Here is a 21,444-nt window from a genome sequence, read left to right on the forward strand (position 1 = left end):
ACATTGTGATTTCTGGATTTTTTTTTTTAGATGATGTCTCTCACATTGGACATGCACCTACGACGACAATTTCAGACCTCTCCATGATTTCTAAGTGGGAGAACTTGCAAAATAGCAGGGTGTTCAAATACTTATTTTCCTCACTGTATATGCATTAGTTACATTCTCAATTTAATTCAGAGAGCAATCCCTGCTAAGTTTTTAGATTAACTAATACTATAGAAGAGGAATAGTGTGTGTCGCACTCACAGCAGACTCGCAATGGGGAGTCGGTCAGCCATCACGATGGACGATGATATCGTCCATCGGCACAACTCTAGTCATTAGCTATATTGTCATCCACCTATTTTTATGTGAATTTTGGGATATCACAAAAAACACTGGATGGAAATGCCAAGATGCACATACATTTAAAAAAAAATGCTCAATTTAAGTGAATAATGTTTTTATCCGATGAGACTAAATATAGCCTAACTATGATGGTGGTGCAGACAATTTTAAATAAAGGACATAAAAGTCTGTTTTATGTGAAGACTAACAACAAACATTTTGTAATCAACACAAAAAAATTATAGTGTCCGCAGTTGGACAGCTCAATACAGTCAGCCAGACAGAATTAAGCCACAAGAGATACACAAAGTCTTTATCGCAGTTAAACAGAGCAAACAGTCAGCCTCAAATCCAGGCAATGCAAATGCCTCGACAGGCCATCTGTGGCCCAACACATTGTTCCAATAGAGTCTTATCTATGTTGAACATTGGATAAGGAAGTGAAAGCACAAAAACAGAGCAAAAGAAGCAGGGAGGCAACAGTAAGAAAAATAAATCAAATTCCTACAGACAGCAGGGTGGCCCACAGTGACTAATTTGGGGAGAAAAAGGGGTGAAGAGATGGTGCAATAATAAAGCTGGCACTGTCTTCAGACAATCAACTTGTATTGTCAGTGCTAAATTTGCTGGTAATGAGCTTATGAATACAGCAGGGTCATCACTGCCAACATGAGCTAGACTTTATTAAGGCCATTTTAATGCTTGGTTCCGCTTGTAGTTCATTAATTAACACTGGTCCAAGTGCTAGGGTGCATGTAGGGAATTTTTCCATCACATCTGCTATTACTGAAACGGCTTAAGCTGTTTTGCTATGTAAACGACCTAAGTTCCTTGGAGGACAATATTAGTGATTCAAAATTATTTCTGAACTGCCACAGTTTGGAAAATCATAATTATGACATAAAAAGTCACATTTATGATACACTAAGTCATAATCATGAGATAACTTAAAATTACCACATACTTGTCACCATTATGTTAGTTTCTTTATCATGGACTTTTAGTTTATCTTCATTCTCATCATGTGCTCATTTGTTCAGTTTTCCCGCTCCTCATTATTAGTAAATTTGTGTCAGCTGTATTCTATTAATCATCCTCATTTGTGTTTGCTATATAAATTAGTCCCTCACATTCATTCTCTGTTCAGTCTATGTTACATTTAGTGTGTGTTGCCCTACCTGTCTGGTTATCATTTTATGTACCTTTATTAAATATCGTATTGGAACTTCATCCTCATCTTCGTCTGCCTTCCTGCAACCACCCGTGACAATACCAAGTCATTATTATGAGATAAAAAGTCAAAATTATGAGATAAAAGTCAAATTTGGTAACACTGTAGATTAGGTAGAAATTAGTGATGCAAAGTCCGATTCATTTCCCCGAACTGGTTCTTTTTGGACAGTTCGGCTCAATGAGCAGGTTTAAAAAGCCGATTCATAGGTTCCTGACATTTCTTTTATGCAAGTTTTTATGCATTTCTCAGTGTCATGTTATATAAAGGAAACATTCAATCAAAAACATTCAAACAAGTAATCTGTGTCATGCATATTGAATAAATCAAATAACGTTATGCGTGAGTGCATTTTGCTGATTATTGCCTTTCATTCACTTAAGTTAATGGTGTTTGTGTTCTTTATGTAAGTAAACTATAGAACGAGTAAACCACACTTTAAGTCCTTGTTTATTGTCCTTATAAATGCCTTGATTTTAATTATAATCTGCACGCGCAAAACCATAGTAAAAATAGTTTTTTCATGTTTTAATAAAATAAAGGCCTATTTAATAAGTCAAAAACCAGTTTACTTAAGTTAATGGTGTTTGTGGTTAGTTTCATTCGCAGATCCTGTCAGATACGACCGAGTAGCCCACATCTTGGATAAGAGTCCTAAAAGTTTTGCACATACAGCACACATTACAGACATGCATAAACGCGGATATATTACATGTCTAAAGTAGCCTATATAGAAAGAATAAACCATATGTCTTATAAACATAAACATTTCGCTTAACAACTTAAAATATAATCTGCATGAACAATAAATGTATTTAAATCGCTCGACAGAAAGGGTTTTGCAGGTTTTAATGAAATGTTATCTAATAACAGTATTCATAATAAGCATATTTCCAGTACGTGCCACAGACTTGCGTCGTCAACTCACTCAGAATCCTTGGCAAACTTCGACAGCTGTTTGAACCGGCTCTTTCGGTTCTTTTTTAGTCGGGCGTGCGTCTTCAACCCGGAACTGAAGTTCAATTCAGTTCGATTAATGAACCAGCTCAACCTGCTGAGAACCGGCTCAAAAGAACGATTCGTTCAAGAACCGAACATCACTAGTAGATGTATTCCCTATTAATTTTGCTTAGTTGTTAGTAGGGCTGGTCCGAATACCATTTTTTGAGCTTCGAAGCTTCTGTAGTAATCAACATCGAATATTCGAAGCTTCGGAGGGAAGGAGCTGAACATATCCTTCTCTCTAATAAAGGCTGGAATCTGGAGAAGCGGCGTGCCTCACTGGGGCAGGGCTTGCTCCGTGAACGGGCAATTAACTAGTGATACAAAACACACAGGTCTGTTACGTCCCAGTTTTTATATATTATAGTAGCTAGTAAAAATAATTCTGTTCAGTTATAGAATAGACTAACTAGAGCGCTACATTTCTGCCCCTGCAGCCGGGCTTCGGGACAAATGTAACGTCATACCTCAAACGCAGGCTTTTCCTTTATTTTATATTTTAGACATTCATTAATTAAAAGAAACAATGAGGTTTGCTGCGCTGGTGGAAACAACATGAGACCATGACACCACGACTGTCAAGACGGCTCGCACAGTGTTTAGAGTATCGCCGCAAATGAGTAAAGCAAGCCAACACGCAAACTGCCGAACGTCTTAGAGGCTCAAAAACACAATCATCTTCATTAAAACCAATGAGACTAAATGCTCTTACAGTGCTTAGGTCACTTGTTCTGATATTGCGGTCTTTGATCTTGAAATGAGCTGATGAATAGCCTATAATGCAGCTCATATCTGTTGCTTTCATTGACGTGAACTCCTTTAAATGTGCATAGGCTAGCGCAAGAATTGAAGATTGGATTTATATTAATTTTGCGGAGAGGTGTAAGTTAAGACAACCGGCCTGTTTTTTATTTATTTATTTTTGAACACGTTTACTCAAAAAAAAAAAAAAAAAAAAAAAAACTGGTTCTATATGGCACTTAAAGTGGTTCAAAAAAGTGATAGTATAGGCTAAACGTTTAAACCAACATTGTGATGCTTGAAGTGTTTTATATCTATGGATTTTATTATAAGCAAGACATGTCAACATGTTGATTTATGAGGATAAATGGATCAAACGTGTTGTTAACTCACTGTCCGCTTGATCGTTACTTTAAAAAACAAAAAACTTTAATTTAACAAACAAAAAAATGCTTTAAAGATTTTTAAAAACAAAACTGAACTATTTTAATGGCTGCAACGATGTGTAATAGGGAGGAATGTTTACTAAAAAAAAAAGGTTCTATATGGCACTAAAATAAAAAAATAAATACAATAAAAACACGTCACTTCACTTTATTTATTTTGTTTGCGTCACATCCCTAATGTGTAAAAAGGATAATACATTTTGATTCTATTATTCTATTTTCCACAATGTTAAACGAACGCAGTTTAACCCAAAATGCAAGCTCAGACATGGCTTCTGCCATATATGCTTGTGCAGTTCTGCGCTCTGCTGCAGGGAACACCTAAGAAGAAGCAAATATATTTATTAAGTATAACGAGGCTATTAAAAATGGCTTGGCTATAAGATAATTGAAAAAAAGTGTTGTATTTTATAGTGGTTTTATAGTGTAAACATATGCAAGCGCGAATGAGAGCCGTTTTGAGCGGGATGCCAGGTGTTCGCGGAAAAAAAAAAAAAATATTCGAATCACAAATTTGAAAATCGAATACCAACCCATCGAACAAATATTTGAATATTCTGGTCCAGCCCTAGCTGTTAGCATGAATATTACTTTCATATTGGCTGTTTATTAGTACTTTTAAAGCACATATTAATGCCTTATTCTGCATGACCATATTATAGAAACCAATTTTTTTTTTTAATTCACCCAAAAATTTACATTTATAAACCCCATAATTTACTCACACTCAAGCCATCCTAGGTGTATATGACTATATTCTTTCAGACGAACACAATCTGAGTTATATAAAAAAATATCCAGGCTCTTGAACGGTGGACCTGATTTTGAAGTCTAAAAAAGCACATCCATCCAACATAAAAGTAATCCATACGGCTTCAGGGTGTTAATAAAGGCCATCTGAAGCAAAGCGATAACTAGCTTCCGGCAGACAGCCTTGTCAGCCTAGACAGACAAGACTTGAGCCTTGCGCCACAAGAGTAACCCCTGATGCGATGTATGACGTCAGATGTTGGAGTAGTGTAAGCTTTGACACCTCTTGCGGTTCAAACAAATAGGGCTGGGAAACTCAAGCTCATCCAACATTTCTCTTTAAAAATTCTCGTTTTAGACTTCTAATTCATGACTGGTGTTTTGTTTTGCTCTATCCTCTGCGCTTTCGCCAATACGTAGTACATCATGTCAGGGTTTACTATTTCGTCGATAATCGATGTGTATAGATGTCGGTCGGAAGCTAGTTATTTTAGTTTATAAAGTTTTAATATGGATATTTTTCTTACTTAAACACATCGCTTCGCTTCACAAGGCCTTTATTAACCCCCTGGAGCCGTATGGATAACTTTTATAATGGATGGATGCCCTTTTTTGGAATTCAAAATCAGGCCCGCCATTCACTACCATTATAAAGTTTGGAAGAACCAGGATATTTTTTAATATAACTCTGATTTTGTTAGTCTGAAAGGAGATCATGTACACCTAGAATGGCTTGAGGGTGAGTAAATCATGGGGTCATTTTTTATTTTGGGGTGAACTGACATTTTGATCCTACCCCATACCTTAAAATAACCAACAACTGTCTTAGCAGTAATTAGGAGTAACAGTAATTAAGGGAAAACTCATAGTTAATAGTGAATATGTGTACCCCAATCTAAAGTGTGGCCCTATATTTATCTCATCATATATAACTATTTCACATCATAATCTCTTTAAAGTCTAAGTTATGACGTACTAAGTCATAAAGCTTATAATTATGACTTTAATTGATCATTTTGACTTTTATGTCATAATTATAATTTACTCAGGGATGATTTTTTTTTTCTTATGTGGTAGAAATGGGCTTCCATATAAGTTCCTGATGAAACCAGAAATGCTTAAACTTTAGAATAACTTCCATTGATTATATTACAAAACATTTTTACATTGCATAATGTAAACTCATATGAAAACATAATTCAATTTAGATTCTCATTTATTTATATAGAGACTGGCAGTCAAAAATTATCTGTATATTTAAGTCATGTATAATTGTCATTGTATTAAATAGTAAAATAAAATTTATTTTAAAGAACGTTAAGCACTTTAGCCCTATTCGGACGGTAATTTTTTCCTGTGGGGTCATAAGGTATTTTCATCATTGACAGGGGCTAGTCAGTGATTTTATTGCCGTCTGAATCCAGAATGTCAGTGTTTTTCTCCCACCATCCGCATAAAAATCCCCAGCCGAGTTACCTCCTGTTTTTGACAAACACCAAGGTCGTGTGGTAATTGTATTGCTGTCAGAATCCACATCTCTGAGTTTTCAAAAATATAACACTTCAAAATTCACTGTTTATATCCTTTTTGACCACTGCAGAGCACCATATGGTCGCGCTTCGCTGTAATTTGGATGCATTTTAAAGATCTAGACTTTTATTACTGAAATGCTGGCAAGTATTTACAAGAGCAATATATTTCATCACCGCTCAAAAAATAAAAAGAAGAAAAACATGTAAACATTTGAAATGGGCCGTTATAACGGCAGCAATTATATATGTTAAAATAACCAAGCAGCATTATGTTTACCTCATGTAAATAAGAGGCTGTATTAACTTATTTCCGCTCATTTCCATGTGGAATAAAATGACAAGACAGAAAACCATTTTAACTATAATGTGCATCTATGTATCTTCCTATAGACTTAAAATAATTAAATGATAATTAGGATATAATTTTCCTATTATTAAATTAAATATGCATGTATTCTTATTATACCAAGCAAGCATATGACATTTTATTTTCAGCATACAATCATATTATTGACCACGTGAGCAGGTTCTCAGTTGCGCCGGATCACAAAACTTGCTCCTCCACCGTGAATAAATCGCCATGCGAATGCACAAGTTTTATCACTGAGGTGACATGCAAATTTGTTTTTACGGACTTCAATGCGAGAAACAATTATCGTCCAAATAGGGCTTTTTAAAGCAACAACAAAAAACTTTATTTTACAGTGTCCTTGTTACATGTAGTTAGTATTATAATTTATTTTGTGCATAATTACATGTTATTAACCCTAAACCACACCCTGATCCAGATCATAACCCTATAGTAGGTACATGTAGTTAATTATTATTACACCGTACACGGTTACACAGACACCTTAAAATTAAGTGTCCATGTCCATTGGGTGCATAATGAGATGAAGTCCTCCTGTGGTTCCTTTGCCCGTGTGCCCATGTGAACTTGAGAGGAACTGGCTTATATTCACCTTGAGATCAGCTGGTTAAAAGTCACAGCAAAAAATGGCTGGACACATATTATTTGAGCAGTGACACTGCAATATCACACAGATTTGAACATACATCTGTGATCAACACTGCCTATCACCTCCAACCGTAAACCATAAAGCCTCAAGAGATGATCTGTACAAGAGTTATGAACAGTTGTCCTAATCTTCTTTCATTTCCTTCCCAAGTCTCAGAGTAATCAATCTTTGAAACGATCAAACAGCCTTTTATAAATCATAAAAAAAAAACTAATTTTAACCTTTTTTCTTTAAAAAGGGAAACAAATTATGAGGAAGTAAGTTATGTCCCTGCAATATAAAGACCACTGCTGTCCATTCTAAGCCGTTAACCTGTCTGTCCAATCATGTTTTGGCATCAACAGAGCATTATGCCTGACTCCAATCAACAAGCCTTAAAATCTACAAACAGAGTACATATTGATGATTGTCAAGGCTGTAATCACATAAAAACACAACAGGGATTCATAACGTGATTTTGGGAATGAACAGGTGGTTTTGTTTGTTCTGAATTAAATACAGCTGTACTGACAGCATCTGACAGGAAAATGATGCTTGTCAGAGCATGTCAGCCACATCACAGAATATCAAAGTGGGACATCACATGAATAGACTCCTAAAAAAAATAAGAAAAGTGTTCAATTTAAGATTTATTTAACAGTTAGCATGAAAATCAACTGTCAATTGTTTGTTTTGAATCATTAAATTTGAGCCAATTCAGCGAGCATACAAGCATCCCAGCTATAATATTATGTATCCACATGTATTCATTATACCCTTTAATTTCAAGACAATTTACTGTTTATTAAATCTGGTGTTCAAGTGCTTAGATTTGTTAGAAAAAATATATTATTTTACATCTCTTGCAAACTATGGTCTAATAATGCTCTAACAAACCAGTTACAGCTTACGAATACTAATAAAGCAATGTTCTCCATCTTACATTAGGATAAAAACAAAATGCATTAAATGCAAAAAGTTATGATAGTATATACTGTTCACCACCGTTTAAAAGTTTGGGGTCAGTATGATTTTTTTAAATGCTCTATGAATTTATTTGATCAAAAATAGAATAAAACAGTAATACTGGGAAATATTACTACAATTTAAAATAGCTCCATTCTTCAGTATCACATGATCCTTAAAAAATCATTCTAATACTCTAATTTGGTGCCATTGTTATGCTTAAAAAAATCATAACAATGTAGAACTCTTCACTGTCACTTTTGATAAATTTGGACCATTTTTGCTGAATAAAAGTTATAATTTCTTTTAAAAAGACCCCCCAAACTTTTGAACGGTCGTGTAAATAGTATATAAATCAAAAAGATATCTCAGACAATTTCAGTCTCAAAACACATTTTTTTTTTAACAACAAAATGGCTACACGTGCCCCCGAGGGATTCTCTTAAACACTTTTAGCGTGCTTATTTTAATAATGTGAATGGCAATATCCATGTCAGCCTGAAAAAGATGTGTGTGTGTGTGTGTGTGTGTGTGTGTGTGTGTGTGTGTGTGTGTGTGTGTGTGTGTGTGTGTGTGTGTGTGTGTGTGTGTGTATTATTCTAATGGCCCATCTCTCACTGTTGTTTCAGCATGCGGAAGAGCAAAATACAGCTGCCAAATGTGTTAAACCAGATTTTACATTCAATAAGTATTTCTAAAAGAAACATGCAAAATATTCTCTACAAGATTCAAATTCTCTGAACTGTGGCAGAGCTTAAACCTCTGAAATATAAAAACGAGAGAATACTCACAGCAGGCAGTTGACTTAGTCCCAAGGTTATTACTGGGGATGCCAAAATAGTTATCAAAGAGATGTGGCCAACCATTATTGTCTCCTAAAAGAAAAACGAGAAGTAAAGGGTTACTCAATAAAACACACACTGCTCGTCATTGCCAACAAAGCAATTTTCTGTGGCACAGGTGTTCACAGGTGCGACAGAGTGACTTAACACATTGATGGCATAGCAAAGATCACAATGGAAATTTAAAATGGTCAAGAATCAATTTGCAGGGTCTTCGGTTTAACAAATGTTCCTCCACTCCTTCTCTCAGGGGAAGATGCATAATACATAACACCTTTGGGTTTGTTCTTTTTTAAAGAATCACGTTAACCTACTCAGCAACCCCTGTCAATCATCTTGACACTGGTTGCCAACTACAAAAGTCGTGGAGGAAATTGAGCAGGTGGCATGCAAAATCAGTGTGACTTTCGTGGCGTTTCCTGTCTCCCGAAGCCTCACACTTAACATCTCAAACAACCTTCCGCCTTTCCCAATCCGCTTTCATTAGTCACTGTCAGGAGATCTCATTTGTATTCGAAGCTATTCAAATGCAAACATGTGCACTATTGTTCAAGAGTTTGGGGTCAGTAAGATTGTTTTTAAATAGTTTTTCAAGAAATCATTATTTTCAGCAAGGATGCATTAAATTGATCAAAAGTGACAGTGAAGAGTGACTTGTTAAAAAAAAAATGCTGTTCTTCTGAAATTTCTATTCATCAAAGAATCCTGAAAAAAAATATCAAGGTGCACAACATTGATAATAATAAAAAATGTTTCCTGATCACCAAATCAGCATAGAATGATTTTTGAAGGATGTGACACTGGAGACTGGAGTAATGATACTGAACATTCAGATGTGCCAATGCAGGAATAAATTACATTTTAAAATATATATTAAAATAGAAAGCATTTAAATTGAACTAATATTTCACAATATTACTATTTTTACTGTATTTTTGAGCATTTTCACTTGGTGAGTCTAAGAGACTTATTTCAAAAACATTCAAATAATCAAAAAAATGATTAGTTTAAAACACATACACTGCAGACAGTAATGCATAATGCATACAATACCTGTAATATAGAATATAATGATGTTAAAGGTACAGTAGACTCAAGCTGGATTCTTAACGTTAAATTTGTCCAATGGCTCAACGGCGAGCACAATCTTAGCCTGACCATTTTATTAATAATCCAGCTGCCTCACTGAGCATTGATCTGTCATCCCAAGTGGTCAGAACAGGTTGATACTGACCTGCCTAAGGTTAGGGGAAAAACAATCTCCCTCTGCATTTAGTTAAACACATTCTGGAATGTATGGGATGGGATGGATGTACGGCATTTATATCCACAGTAGTGAATTATTAGAAGATAAATTGAATAAACTAGTGACCAGTTTGATTTAACTAAGCAATCGACCACTCAGCCCAAGTAGTCAGCACAGGAAGGATGGATTTATGGATGGATGGACTGCATTTATATCCACAGTAGTGCATTATTAGAGGATAAATTGAATAAACTTAGTGACCAGTGTGATTTAACGGGACTTTAATTCTTCAAGGTCCACAGGACCAAAGGTATGGAAGCTTGTTTCCGCCACAGAATAAAACATTTTAAAAGGTAATTTCAATTTACATGCAAGTTAAGTGCAAGTTATAAAGTCAGAATTGCAAGATATAAAGTCAGAATTGTGTGTTATATAAAGTCAGAATTGAAACAATATAAAGCCAGAATTGTGTGTTATAAAGTCAGAATTGAAACCATATAAAGTAAGAATTGTGAGATATAAACACAGCCCTGTCAGAATTGCATGATATAAAGTCAGAATTGAAAGATATAAAAGTCAGAATTGAAACCATATAAAGTCAGAATTGAAACCCTATAAAGTCAGAATTGAAACCATATAAAGTCAGAATTGTGAGTTATAAAGTCAGAATTGAAACCATATAAAGTCAGAATTGAAACCATATAAAGTCAGAATTGTGTTATAAAGTCAGAATTGTGAGATATAAAGTCAGAATTGTGAGATATAAAGTCAGAATTGTGAGATATAAAGTCAGAATTGTGAGATATAAAGTCAGAATTGAAAGATATAAAGTCAGAATTGTGTTATAAAGTCAGAATTGAAAGATATAAAGTCAGAATTGTGAGATATAAACACAATTGTCAGAATTGCGTGATATAAAGTCAGAATTGAAAGATACAAAGTCAGAATTGTGAAAGTCAGAATTTTTAGTTATAAAGTCAGAATTTTGAGTTATAAAGTCAGAATTGAAATCATATAAAGTCAGAATTTTGAGTTATAAAGTCAGAATTGAAACCATATAAAATCAGAATTGTGGGATAAAGTCAGAATTGTGTGTTATAAAGTCAGAATTGTGTGTTATAAAGTCAGAATTGTGTGCTATAAAGTCAGAATTGAAACCATATAAAGTCGGAATTGTGAGATATAAAGTCAGAATTGAAAGATATAAAGTCAGAATTGTGTTATAAAGTCAGAATTGTGTTATAAAGTCAGAATTGTGTGTTATAAAGTCAGAATTGAAACCATATAAAGTCGGAATTGTGAGATATAAAGTCAGAATTGAAAGATATAAAGTCAGAATTGTGTTATGAAGTCAGAATTGTGTTATAAAGTCAGAATTGTGTGTTATAAAGTCAGAATTGAAACCATATAAAGTCAGAATTGTGAGATATAAAGTCAGAATTGTGTGCTATAAAGTCAGAATTGAAACCATATAAAGTCAGAATTGTGAGATATAAAGTCAGAATTGAAAGATATAAAGTCGGAATTGTGTGTTATAAAGTCAGAATTGAAACCATATTAAGTCAGAATTTAAACCATATAAAGTCAGAATTGTGTTATGAAGTCAGAATTGTGTTATGAAGTCAGAATTGAAACCATATAAAGTCAGAATTGAAACCATATAAAGTTAGAATTGTGAGATATAAAGTCAGAATTGAAACCATATAAAGTCAGAATTGTGAGATAAAAACCCAATTGCCAGAATTGCGTGATATAAAGTCACAATTGAAATATATAATGTCAGAATTGTGAGATATGAAAGTCAGAATTGAAAGACATTAAGTCAGAATTGTGTGTTATAAAGTCAGAATTGAAACCATATAAAGTCAGAATTTTGTTATAAAGTCAGAATTGTGTGCTATAAAGTCAGAATTGAAACCATATAAAGTCGGAATTGTGAGATATAAAGTCAGAATTGAAAGATATAAAGTCAGAATTGTGTTATAAAGTCAGAATTGTGTTATAAAGTCAGAATTGTGTGTTATAAAGTCAGAATTGAAACCATATAAAGTCGGAATTGTGAGATATAAAGTCAGAATTGAAAGATATAAAGTCAGAATTGTGTTATGAAGTCAGAATTGTGTTATAAAGTCAGAATTGTGTGTTATAAAGTCAGAATTGAAACCATATAAAGTCAGAATTGTGAGATATAAAGTCAGAATTGTGTGCTATAAAGTCAGAATTGAAACCATATAAAGTCAGAATTGTGAGATATAAAGTCAGAATTGAAAGATATAAAGTCGGAATTGTGTGTTATAAAGTCAGAATTGAAACCATATTAAGTCAGAATTTAAACCATATAAAGTCAGAATTGTGTTATGAAGTCAGAATTGTGTTATGAAGTCAGAATTGAAACCATATAAAGTCAGAATTGAAACCATATAAAGTTAGAATTGTGAGATATAAAGTCAGAATTGAAACCATATAAAGTCAGAATTGTGAGATAAAAACCCAATTGCCAGAATTGCGTGATATAAAGTCACAATTGAAATATATAATGTCAGAATTGTGAGATATGAAAGTCAGAATTGAAAGACATTAAGTCAGAATTGTGTGTTATAAAGTCAGAATTGAAACCATATAAAGTCAGAATTTTGTTATAAAGTCAGAATTGTGTGCTATAAAGTCAGAATTGTGTGTTATATAAAGTCAGAATTGAAACCATATCAAGTCAGAATTGTGTGTTATAAAGTCCGAATTGAAACCATATAAAGTCAGAATTGTGAGATATAAACACAGAATTGTCAGAATTGTGTTATAAAGTCAGAATTGAATGATATTAAGTCAGAATTGTGTTATAAAGTCAGAATTGAAACCATATAAAGTCAGAATTGTGAGATATAAACACAATTGTCAGAATTGCGCGATATAAAGTCAGAATTGTGAAAGTCAGAATTGTGAGTTACAAAGTCAGAATTTTGTGTTATAAAGTCAGAATTGAAACCATATAAAGTCAGAATTGTGTTATAAAGTCAGAATTGAAACCATATAAAGTCATAATTGTGAGATATAAAGTCAGAATTGTGAGTTATAAAGTCAGAATTGTCAGAATTGTGTTATAAAGTCAGAATTGAAAGATATAAAGTCAGAATTGTGAGTTATACAGTCAGAATTGAAACCATATAAAGTCAGAATTGTGAGCTATAAACACAGAATTGTCAGAATTGTGTTATAAAGTCAGAATTGAAAGATATAAAGTCAGAATTGAAACCATATAAAGTCAGAATTGAAAACATATAAAGTCAGAATTGTGAGCTATAAACACAGAATTGTCAGAATTGTGTTATAAAGTCAGAATTGCGTGATATAAAGTCAGAATTGTGAGATATAAACACAATTGTCAGAATTGCGTGATATAAAGTCAGAATTGAAAGATACAAAGTCAGAATTGTGAAAGTCAGAATTTTTTGTTATAAAGTCAGAATTTTGAGTTATAAAGTCAGAATTGAAATCATATAAAGTCAGAATTTTGAGTTATAAAGTCAGAATTGAAACCATATAAAGTCAGAATTGTGAGATATAAAGTCAGAATTGTGTGTTATAAAGTCAGAATTGTGTGTTATAAAGTCAGAATTGTGAGATATAAAGTCAGAATTGTGTGTTATAAAGTCAGAATTGAAACCATATAAAGTCAGAATTGAAACCATATAAAGTCAGAATTGTGAGATATAAAGTCAGAATTGAAACCATATAAAGTCAGAATTGTGTGTTATAAAGTCAGAATTGAAACCACATAAAGTCAGAATTGTGAGATATAAAGTCAGAATTGTGAGATATAAAGTCAGAATTTGAAAAGTATTTTTTTTTTTAGATCGTAATGTTCTAATGTTCTTCTCATAACCATTTTGGGCACATGTATATTATTGTAGCATTATATAAGTTGATTTTCTGTATACTGTATATTTATTTTTGGTTTTATATTTGATTAATAAAGTCAAATAATGGTATGCGATAGCCTGACGTCATCATACTCAGATTCTAGTCAGAATATGAGTCTGATTCTGCTCAATTGGGCTGTGATTATGGGGTGTGTTTCAACCGAACCAGGAAAGACCTCAATTGGATAGACGTACAACCAATCAGAGCAACGGAGTAAGGGACGTATGTTGAGCGAAGCATAGTTGTCAACAGAACTCAACTGCACGCACGCTGGAAGAAGAAAAAGAAGAAGAAGATGAGTGTAAACGATCTTTGCCGGTGTTGTAAAAATAATTTAAGGATACACAGAGTACTTACCAACACGATCATCATTTTTGAGAGAAATTGTGAAGGTGAATGCATATATGAACAAGTTCTCCATTTATTAAACAAATTCAACCCAAGCGCTCTTTGGTGACGTGGATGATTGCATTACTGTTTATCATCTGTCCATCATCGTATAAAGCCCGCCCTGACAATTTGATTGGTCCAAACAGCTCTGATTCGAGCATAGTTGCTCCACAACGGATCAAGTCAAGACCGAACTTCCCGTCCTCAAATGTTCCGCTGGCATCCAGGCTAGGTATGCGAGAGAACAGTAGTGGTTTTGGGCACGGGCGATATATAGAAATATGAAACATGAAATATATAGAAATAATTTTAATGCAATAGTTTCATCCTCCTTGCATCAAAATAATTATTTAGTAGCCAACAAATTCGTCACGACATTGATTATTCGGATCATTGATTATTAACAATGATTAACATTGACATTGATTATTAACCATTCGGATAAATGGTTTAGCTCCAGTGTATTTAACGAATCTTCTATCGCCCTACAATCCATCGCGCTCTTTAAGATCACTAAACTCGAGGCTTCTGGTCATTCCTAGGATATCTAAGTCCACTAAAGGAGGGAGGGCTTTTTCACATTTAGCTCCTAAACTCTGGAATAGTCTTCCTGATATTGTTCGAGGTTCAGACTCGCTGTCCCAGTTTAAAACTAGATTAAAGACGCATCTCTTTAGCCAAGCATTCACATTATAATTACCTTTTATACTACAGTTAAATCGGATCAAAAGCATTAATATTCTGAACAGCAGCTGTGCTAATTATTTCTCATCTGCTTTTCTGTTGTTATCTCGGGACAATAGTCCCGAGGTAAATAGTTTGTCAGCTCCAGTTTGTATCCAGCCTCTCATGAAGACTTCAGATGCCCCAACACCTGTGATGAGATGACTCGACGCCTGTGAAGAGACGATTCAACGCCAGCGTTGTTATGGCCTAAATTAATACATGATTGATTAACTTTTTCTAAGATTTTGCTTTAACATTCTCTTTCTAACATTTTTCAATGTACATTTATGAAATGCACTTTCTGTAAAGCAGCTTTGAAACTATATGTATTGTGAAAAGCGCTATACAAATAAATTTGAATTGAATTGAATTGAATTATTATGTACACAGAGCCGCTTGCGAGAGGAATAATGGGTGATAGAACTTTTGTTAAGCACGTCAGAGGATTGGGTTCGAATCTGTCCTCGTAAAGTTTTTTTACTCTTTAAAACCAAATGCATTCATCAGTGATTGAATGTCAAGGGCAGGGCATGTTTGTGTGCATTTTATTTTGTGCTTTCACTTGAACAAATAGTCTCCACTAGCCTGACAAGCCAGACCCACATGAAGATGTTGGGTCTGGGAACACACCATTGACAGGGCTCAATCCGAGGGGCGGGATAAACGGTTGTCTTTCAAATTCCCTCTGCACGCAATTGGATAGCGTCATGAGCGCCACAACCAATCAGAGCGAAGAAGAAGGTTAAGCCGAACTAACATTAGTTGATAGACTTTCGCTGTGTCCGGTAGGCAAAACTTCGAACATATCTTCTTTTCTTAAGAATGACTTCAGTGCCGTTCTTTGTTCTTTTCTCAAAGAAAAGCTTAGCTCCAAGTCTTCCAGAGTCGCGGCCAAAGCCGATTCAAAAGACCGCTGTTCGTCAGCTTTGTTTACGAGTAGCACGCAGGACCTCCGCAACTCTGCCGTGACGTGCCGTCATTATGTTAAGCCCGCCCACCGACTCTACACACGCTGTGATTGGCCTGACCAGAGTTTGGTTTTTCCAGCTCTCAGGTCTACCGAGAGTTGCTAGACTACACTTGCGGCAAAATAAATTCTGCCGCTAGGGTGCGTCTAGATTTCTAGGCTAAGTCTCCACAACAACGGGACTGAACCGTGCATCTGTGCACGAGCCACTGTCACTGACGACGATGGCGAGTTCTCGGCAAAAGCAACACATTGATTTTACAAAAACGAGGGAGATTAATACTCTGCTAGTTAACTAGAGATGTTTAATTTGTCATAGATGTATCTGTACCGAGATCTGATTCAAAAAGTCACTTTTTCAATTACGTACGACCATGAGTGTCACAAGGCCCCTTTTAGAGGGGCTTCAGTCCCCCTAAAAAATATGTGATTAACTTTTCAAACATATGAAACTGGCGTGAGGCTTCGGCTTCGTCCCAGTCTGCGTTATCAGTGTGTTCTTCAATCCGCAGTGGCGCCGAGCAGAGCGCACGTCAGAAGCAGAGGTGTGTGTGTTCATCTGAGCCTCATTGGTCTGTCACCACTCATCAATGTCAAAATATTTGAGAAAACCAATCAAATCAGAGTAGGCGGGCTTTATGCTCACACAGAAGCTGATGAGGCGCGGATTTTAGCAGCACGTCTCAACACATTTCACATTTAATTTTCGCCCGAAGGAGGTCTTGCCCAGGGTGCAATTCAATGTAGAACCGCCACTGCGAGAGAGTCAAGGGTAATATCATTGCGTTTCCTATTGGTCCATGTTAGAGGAGCTCAGCTTAGCCTGACAGTTAGCCTGCCCCTGACCAGGTTAGTTTCTCAGCATATGTATCCAGAGTAACTGAGTTTGAACTATTTTAAGTTTGCTTTATGAAACAGAATCCACAGACAATATAAGTCTGACTAACCAAAATAAGCCTGGCTTGTATTCTAATCTTGTTTTAAGGAACAGCCCTCTGATCTATAGAGGATAATAGAACATAACACAAACAATATACACAAGGTTGTAGGAACAAATAGAGATCTTCTCTTAAAAAAGATTTTATCAAATAAAAGTAGTGTTCTTTGATATATAATTTATCTACACATTTTATGTTACTAAAATTGACAGCAGTCAGACAAAGATTGAAAACGATTCAGCTCAGTAATTCTAACTCTTCTAACTGGTGCTCTTTCTGTTCCGTTGAATATTAACTTCAATCAAATTAGACATGGCTAAATGCAAGCAAAAAAAGTCTTCTGGGGTCATTAACAATAAACATTTAATTTGACTTAGTGTTTAAGGATAAAGGAAATGACTTCTATGATGCTGAAACTTCAACACTTTGCTTGAGTAGCTCATTATCCATCAATTTTCCATGGCATTCCTTTCGTGTCATGCAGGTAATTGATTAAGCATGGGTGAAATGTGAATGTTAATTAAACATCTAAGCTGTGCTACAAAGACCTCAAACACTCTTTGCTGTAAATAAACTTTTCTGAGAAAGTGAGCAACGTCAGGCAACCGATTTTAGATTACTCTATTTTAGATGACATTTTATATTGTATATACCTATATAAAATATCTTATATTTTTAATATTTCATCAACAGAAACATTTTTGGTTTGTTTACATCATACCACAATGTTCATAGTACATCTCAGTTTAAACTGAAATGCCAAAATGGGGCTGATGACTTTCATAAACTGTAATGGAATAAAATGGATACCTGTCAAACATTCATAAAAATAACCTAAAGAAATGTATTACTGCACTTACAGGAAGCAATTTGCAGGAAATAAAATAAAAAAACTACAAAAATATTCAAATATTCAGGACAAAAAGTAGGTCATATTCAAATGGCATAAATTAATGATTTAGCATTCTCATCTCATTATATCTCTTTTGACACTATACCACACAACATGAGTGAACAGCATTGCAATGAGTGTAAATCCATCATTGACAGGAAATGCAGCTATTTGTGTCCCAGCAAGGCTCTGAAAGGTAATTTCTTCCCCATCCAACCTCATGTCACAGTTACAGCAGCTCACACTGGAGATTATATTGAGGAGCACTGAGGCAGCCATTAATAAAGACACCATATAATCTTTCCTTGCATGAATAAGAGTGGAAACCCATCTGTAACTTTTGAACTCTGCATTGATTTTACATCCACAGGGACTGTACATTTATATTACTCGATTGTGTCTTGACCAAACGTTTACTCCATAAAACATAATAATACCCAATTTAGACTGGGTAGTTCCAAAGAAAAGCTCTCCACCACTAATACACTATTAATGTCTCTTAACAACACAACACAACTTGATTGATCTGTTATACTGTCATCAATTTTGTATAAGTGGGCAGTATTGATTTTGTGGCTTTGTGGTGATAACATTACTATCTGACACCATTAAAAACTGTAATGATGTTTAAGATTTTGCAAAACAAGCAGTTGTTAGGCTTTTAAAAAATAACCATCACCACACTGCATCCTCTCTGCGCCACTGCTGGTCTTTTCAGGTTTGGCAATGAAAACGTAAAATGACAAGGAAGATTAAGTGCTGAGGTAATATCTCCACCCTGCATAACATTTAGATTTATGGCCTTTTTTATATGGCTGGTCAATGACAAATTGAACAAAATTATCACAAAAACTATAGCTAAAGATGACCACTGCATTATAGATAATCGAGAACTCAATTTAAATAACCAAATGCTTACAAATAAACAGCTAAAGAAACACTAGGTGCGTTTACATGGAGCACTGTAATCGGTTTAAAAGTCCAATCCGAATAAAAATACTCCATATAAACACCTCAATCGGAATAAAAATGGCCAAACCGAATGAAATTGTAATCGGTTTGAGAGGGGTGGGATAAACCTTTTCATGAACCGATCAAACGAAAAATTCCACCATGTAAACGACCTGATCAGATTACTTTGAGTGTACGTCTTTCTGTGATGTGATATACAGCGCGCGCCTCCTCAACTGAAGAGCGCGCGCCGCGCTCACACCAGGCTAATGTTGACAAGAGAGGAAAGTTCATTTTTCTGAGGTATTAAACTTTTTATTTCGTAACATGTTATGAACATGATGTTGGAATAATGACAGACATAGCCTGGCTACACCATCTCATCTTGACAGCATTTGTCCTAGGCTTCAACTGCGCCTGACAGAATAATTTATTTTTCTGAGGTGATTCTTACACTTTACGACAAATAATAAATAGCTTTTATAAAACTGTTCAAGTCCTGGTGGCCATTGAGAGCTGCCGTTTCAACGGGGAACATTCAAGCTGCTCTCTGTTTCTCGTTAGTTAAGTTAGCTTTAAAAAAAAAAAATCAACAACTGCTTCAAATTGGTTAAGTAACATTACCCACAGTCTACTTTAATTACTTTTGTTAATATTTATACCTTTGTGATTATGGTATCTTTCCTTAATCATCTGAAATATATATGTTTAGTACTACTAGTAATGATGCTGAGCACGTCTTGAATGCTTCATTCATGTTTCACCGTATATCCTATGTTTTTATTAATAATTTGAGTGCATTTTATCGTTAATTTTGTGTTTTTCAAAATAAATGAATTGAATTCATTTTTGATTCCGCATTCATCATTCACAGCTGTTGAAATAGCCATTGTATAGGACATAAATTAGGTTAAACTACTGCATGTCCACCCACAGAAAAATAAATAAATATAAAAATTACCAACACAGAACTATTGATCCACGATACGTAACGAATCTAAGGCGGCAGACAAACTGTGTGCGCATGTCACAAAATGATTCCAACTGAAAGTCAGCACATGTAAACACCAGATCGATTTAGATAACGTCTCATGTAAACAGTCCACCGAATCTTTCGATCGGAATGATTTTAATTGGAATGACAAAAAAGTGCGCATGTAAACGTGGCTAATGTCTACTTAATTGCTGTTATGGAAAATTAATAAAATGAATGAAATAGGCTATATTTGTTTATAATATTTATAATATTATAAATAAGTATACATCTTCTATATACAGTATATAGTACACTGTACACACTCACTGGCAACTTTATAAGGTAGTCGCTAGTATCGGGTTGGACCCCCTTTTGGCTTCAAAATTGTCAGAACTCCCTTAGTTCTTTATGGGATAGATTCAACAAGGTGCTAGACACATTCCTCAGAGATTTTGGTCCATATTGACATGATAGCAACACACACACAATATCCTAAAGGTCCTCTATTGCAGTGGTTCCCAACCACGTTCCTGGAGGACCCCCAACAGTGCACATTTTGGATGTGTCCTTTGTCTGACACACCCACATCAGGTCTTGGAGTAGCTACTAATGAGCTGATGACCTGAATCAGGTGTGTTTGATTGAGGAGACATGCAAAATGTGCACTGTTGGGGGTCCTCCAGGAACGTGGTTGGGAACCACTGCTCTATTGGATTGAGATCTGGTGACTGTGTGTGGAGGCCATTTGAGTATATAGTGAACTCATTGTCATGTCCAAGAAACCAGTTTGAGGTGATTTTGAGCTTTGTGACATGGCGTGTTATCCTGTTGGAAATAGCCATCAGAAGATGGATAAACTGTGGTCATAAAGGGATGGATGTGGTCAGCAACAATATTCAGGTAGGCTGTGGCGTTTAAACAATGGTACTAAGGGGCCCAAATTGTACCAAGAAAATATCCCCACACCATTACACCACCACCAACCTGAACTGTTGATACAAGGCAGGATGAATACATGCTTTCATATTGCTTACACCACATTCTGACCCTACCATCTAAATGTCACAGCAGAAATCGAGACTTATCAGACCAGGCAACAATTTTCCAATCTTCTATTGTCAAATTTCAGTGAGCCTGTGTGAATTGTAGCCTCAGTTTCCTGTTCTTATCTGGAGTGGCACCCCAGTACTGCTTTCTATCAGCTCAAACCAGTCTGGCCAATCTGGCCAACTCTATCTCGTGGAAATCGACTAGGCCCATTGAAATGATAACATGTCTGGCTAGCCATCCCCTTGAAGATTAAATCAATGAAACGAGATGAGCATCTTTATTCAGGTAGTCATTTGAGTGGTTACTTTGATATACTGTTATTGTCATATTTTGTCCCTCAGCTATGACTATTTCATCTAGACAGGCATAAATAGAGGTCACAAGCCATCCATTTCATAACATAAGGCTATTTTAACACATATAGCACATATAACTGTGGGGGTTCAAACTCTGAAAATTAATATGAACATGTCACTACATAACGGTCAATCGTTGAATTCACATGATATGTCACAGCACCTTCTACTACATAGGGTGTTTGTGAGTGAAAAC

At 35.1% G+C, this 21,444-nt stretch overlaps 1 protein-coding gene across 1 annotated transcript in view; it reads right to left on the reverse strand.

Annotated features, from left to right (window-relative positions):
• Positions 1-21,444, reverse strand: part of rxfp1 (relaxin family peptide receptor 1) — a gene marked incomplete at both ends in the record, with an annotated part of 111,026 nt that overhangs the window by 40,409 nt on the left and 49,173 nt on the right. Inside the window, one exon of the mRNA XM_079838672.1 lies at positions 8,788-8,871. Within this exon, the coding sequence (XP_079694798.1) occupies positions 8,788-8,871 (84 nt within the window). The remainder of the gene's footprint in view (positions 1-8,787; positions 8,872-21,444) is intronic.

The sequence above is a fragment of the Gobio gobio genome, assembly GCF_949357685.1.
Source record: "Gobio gobio genome assembly, chromosome: 16".
Classification (NCBI taxonomy): Eukaryota; Metazoa; Chordata; class Actinopteri; order Cypriniformes; family Gobionidae; genus Gobio; species Gobio gobio.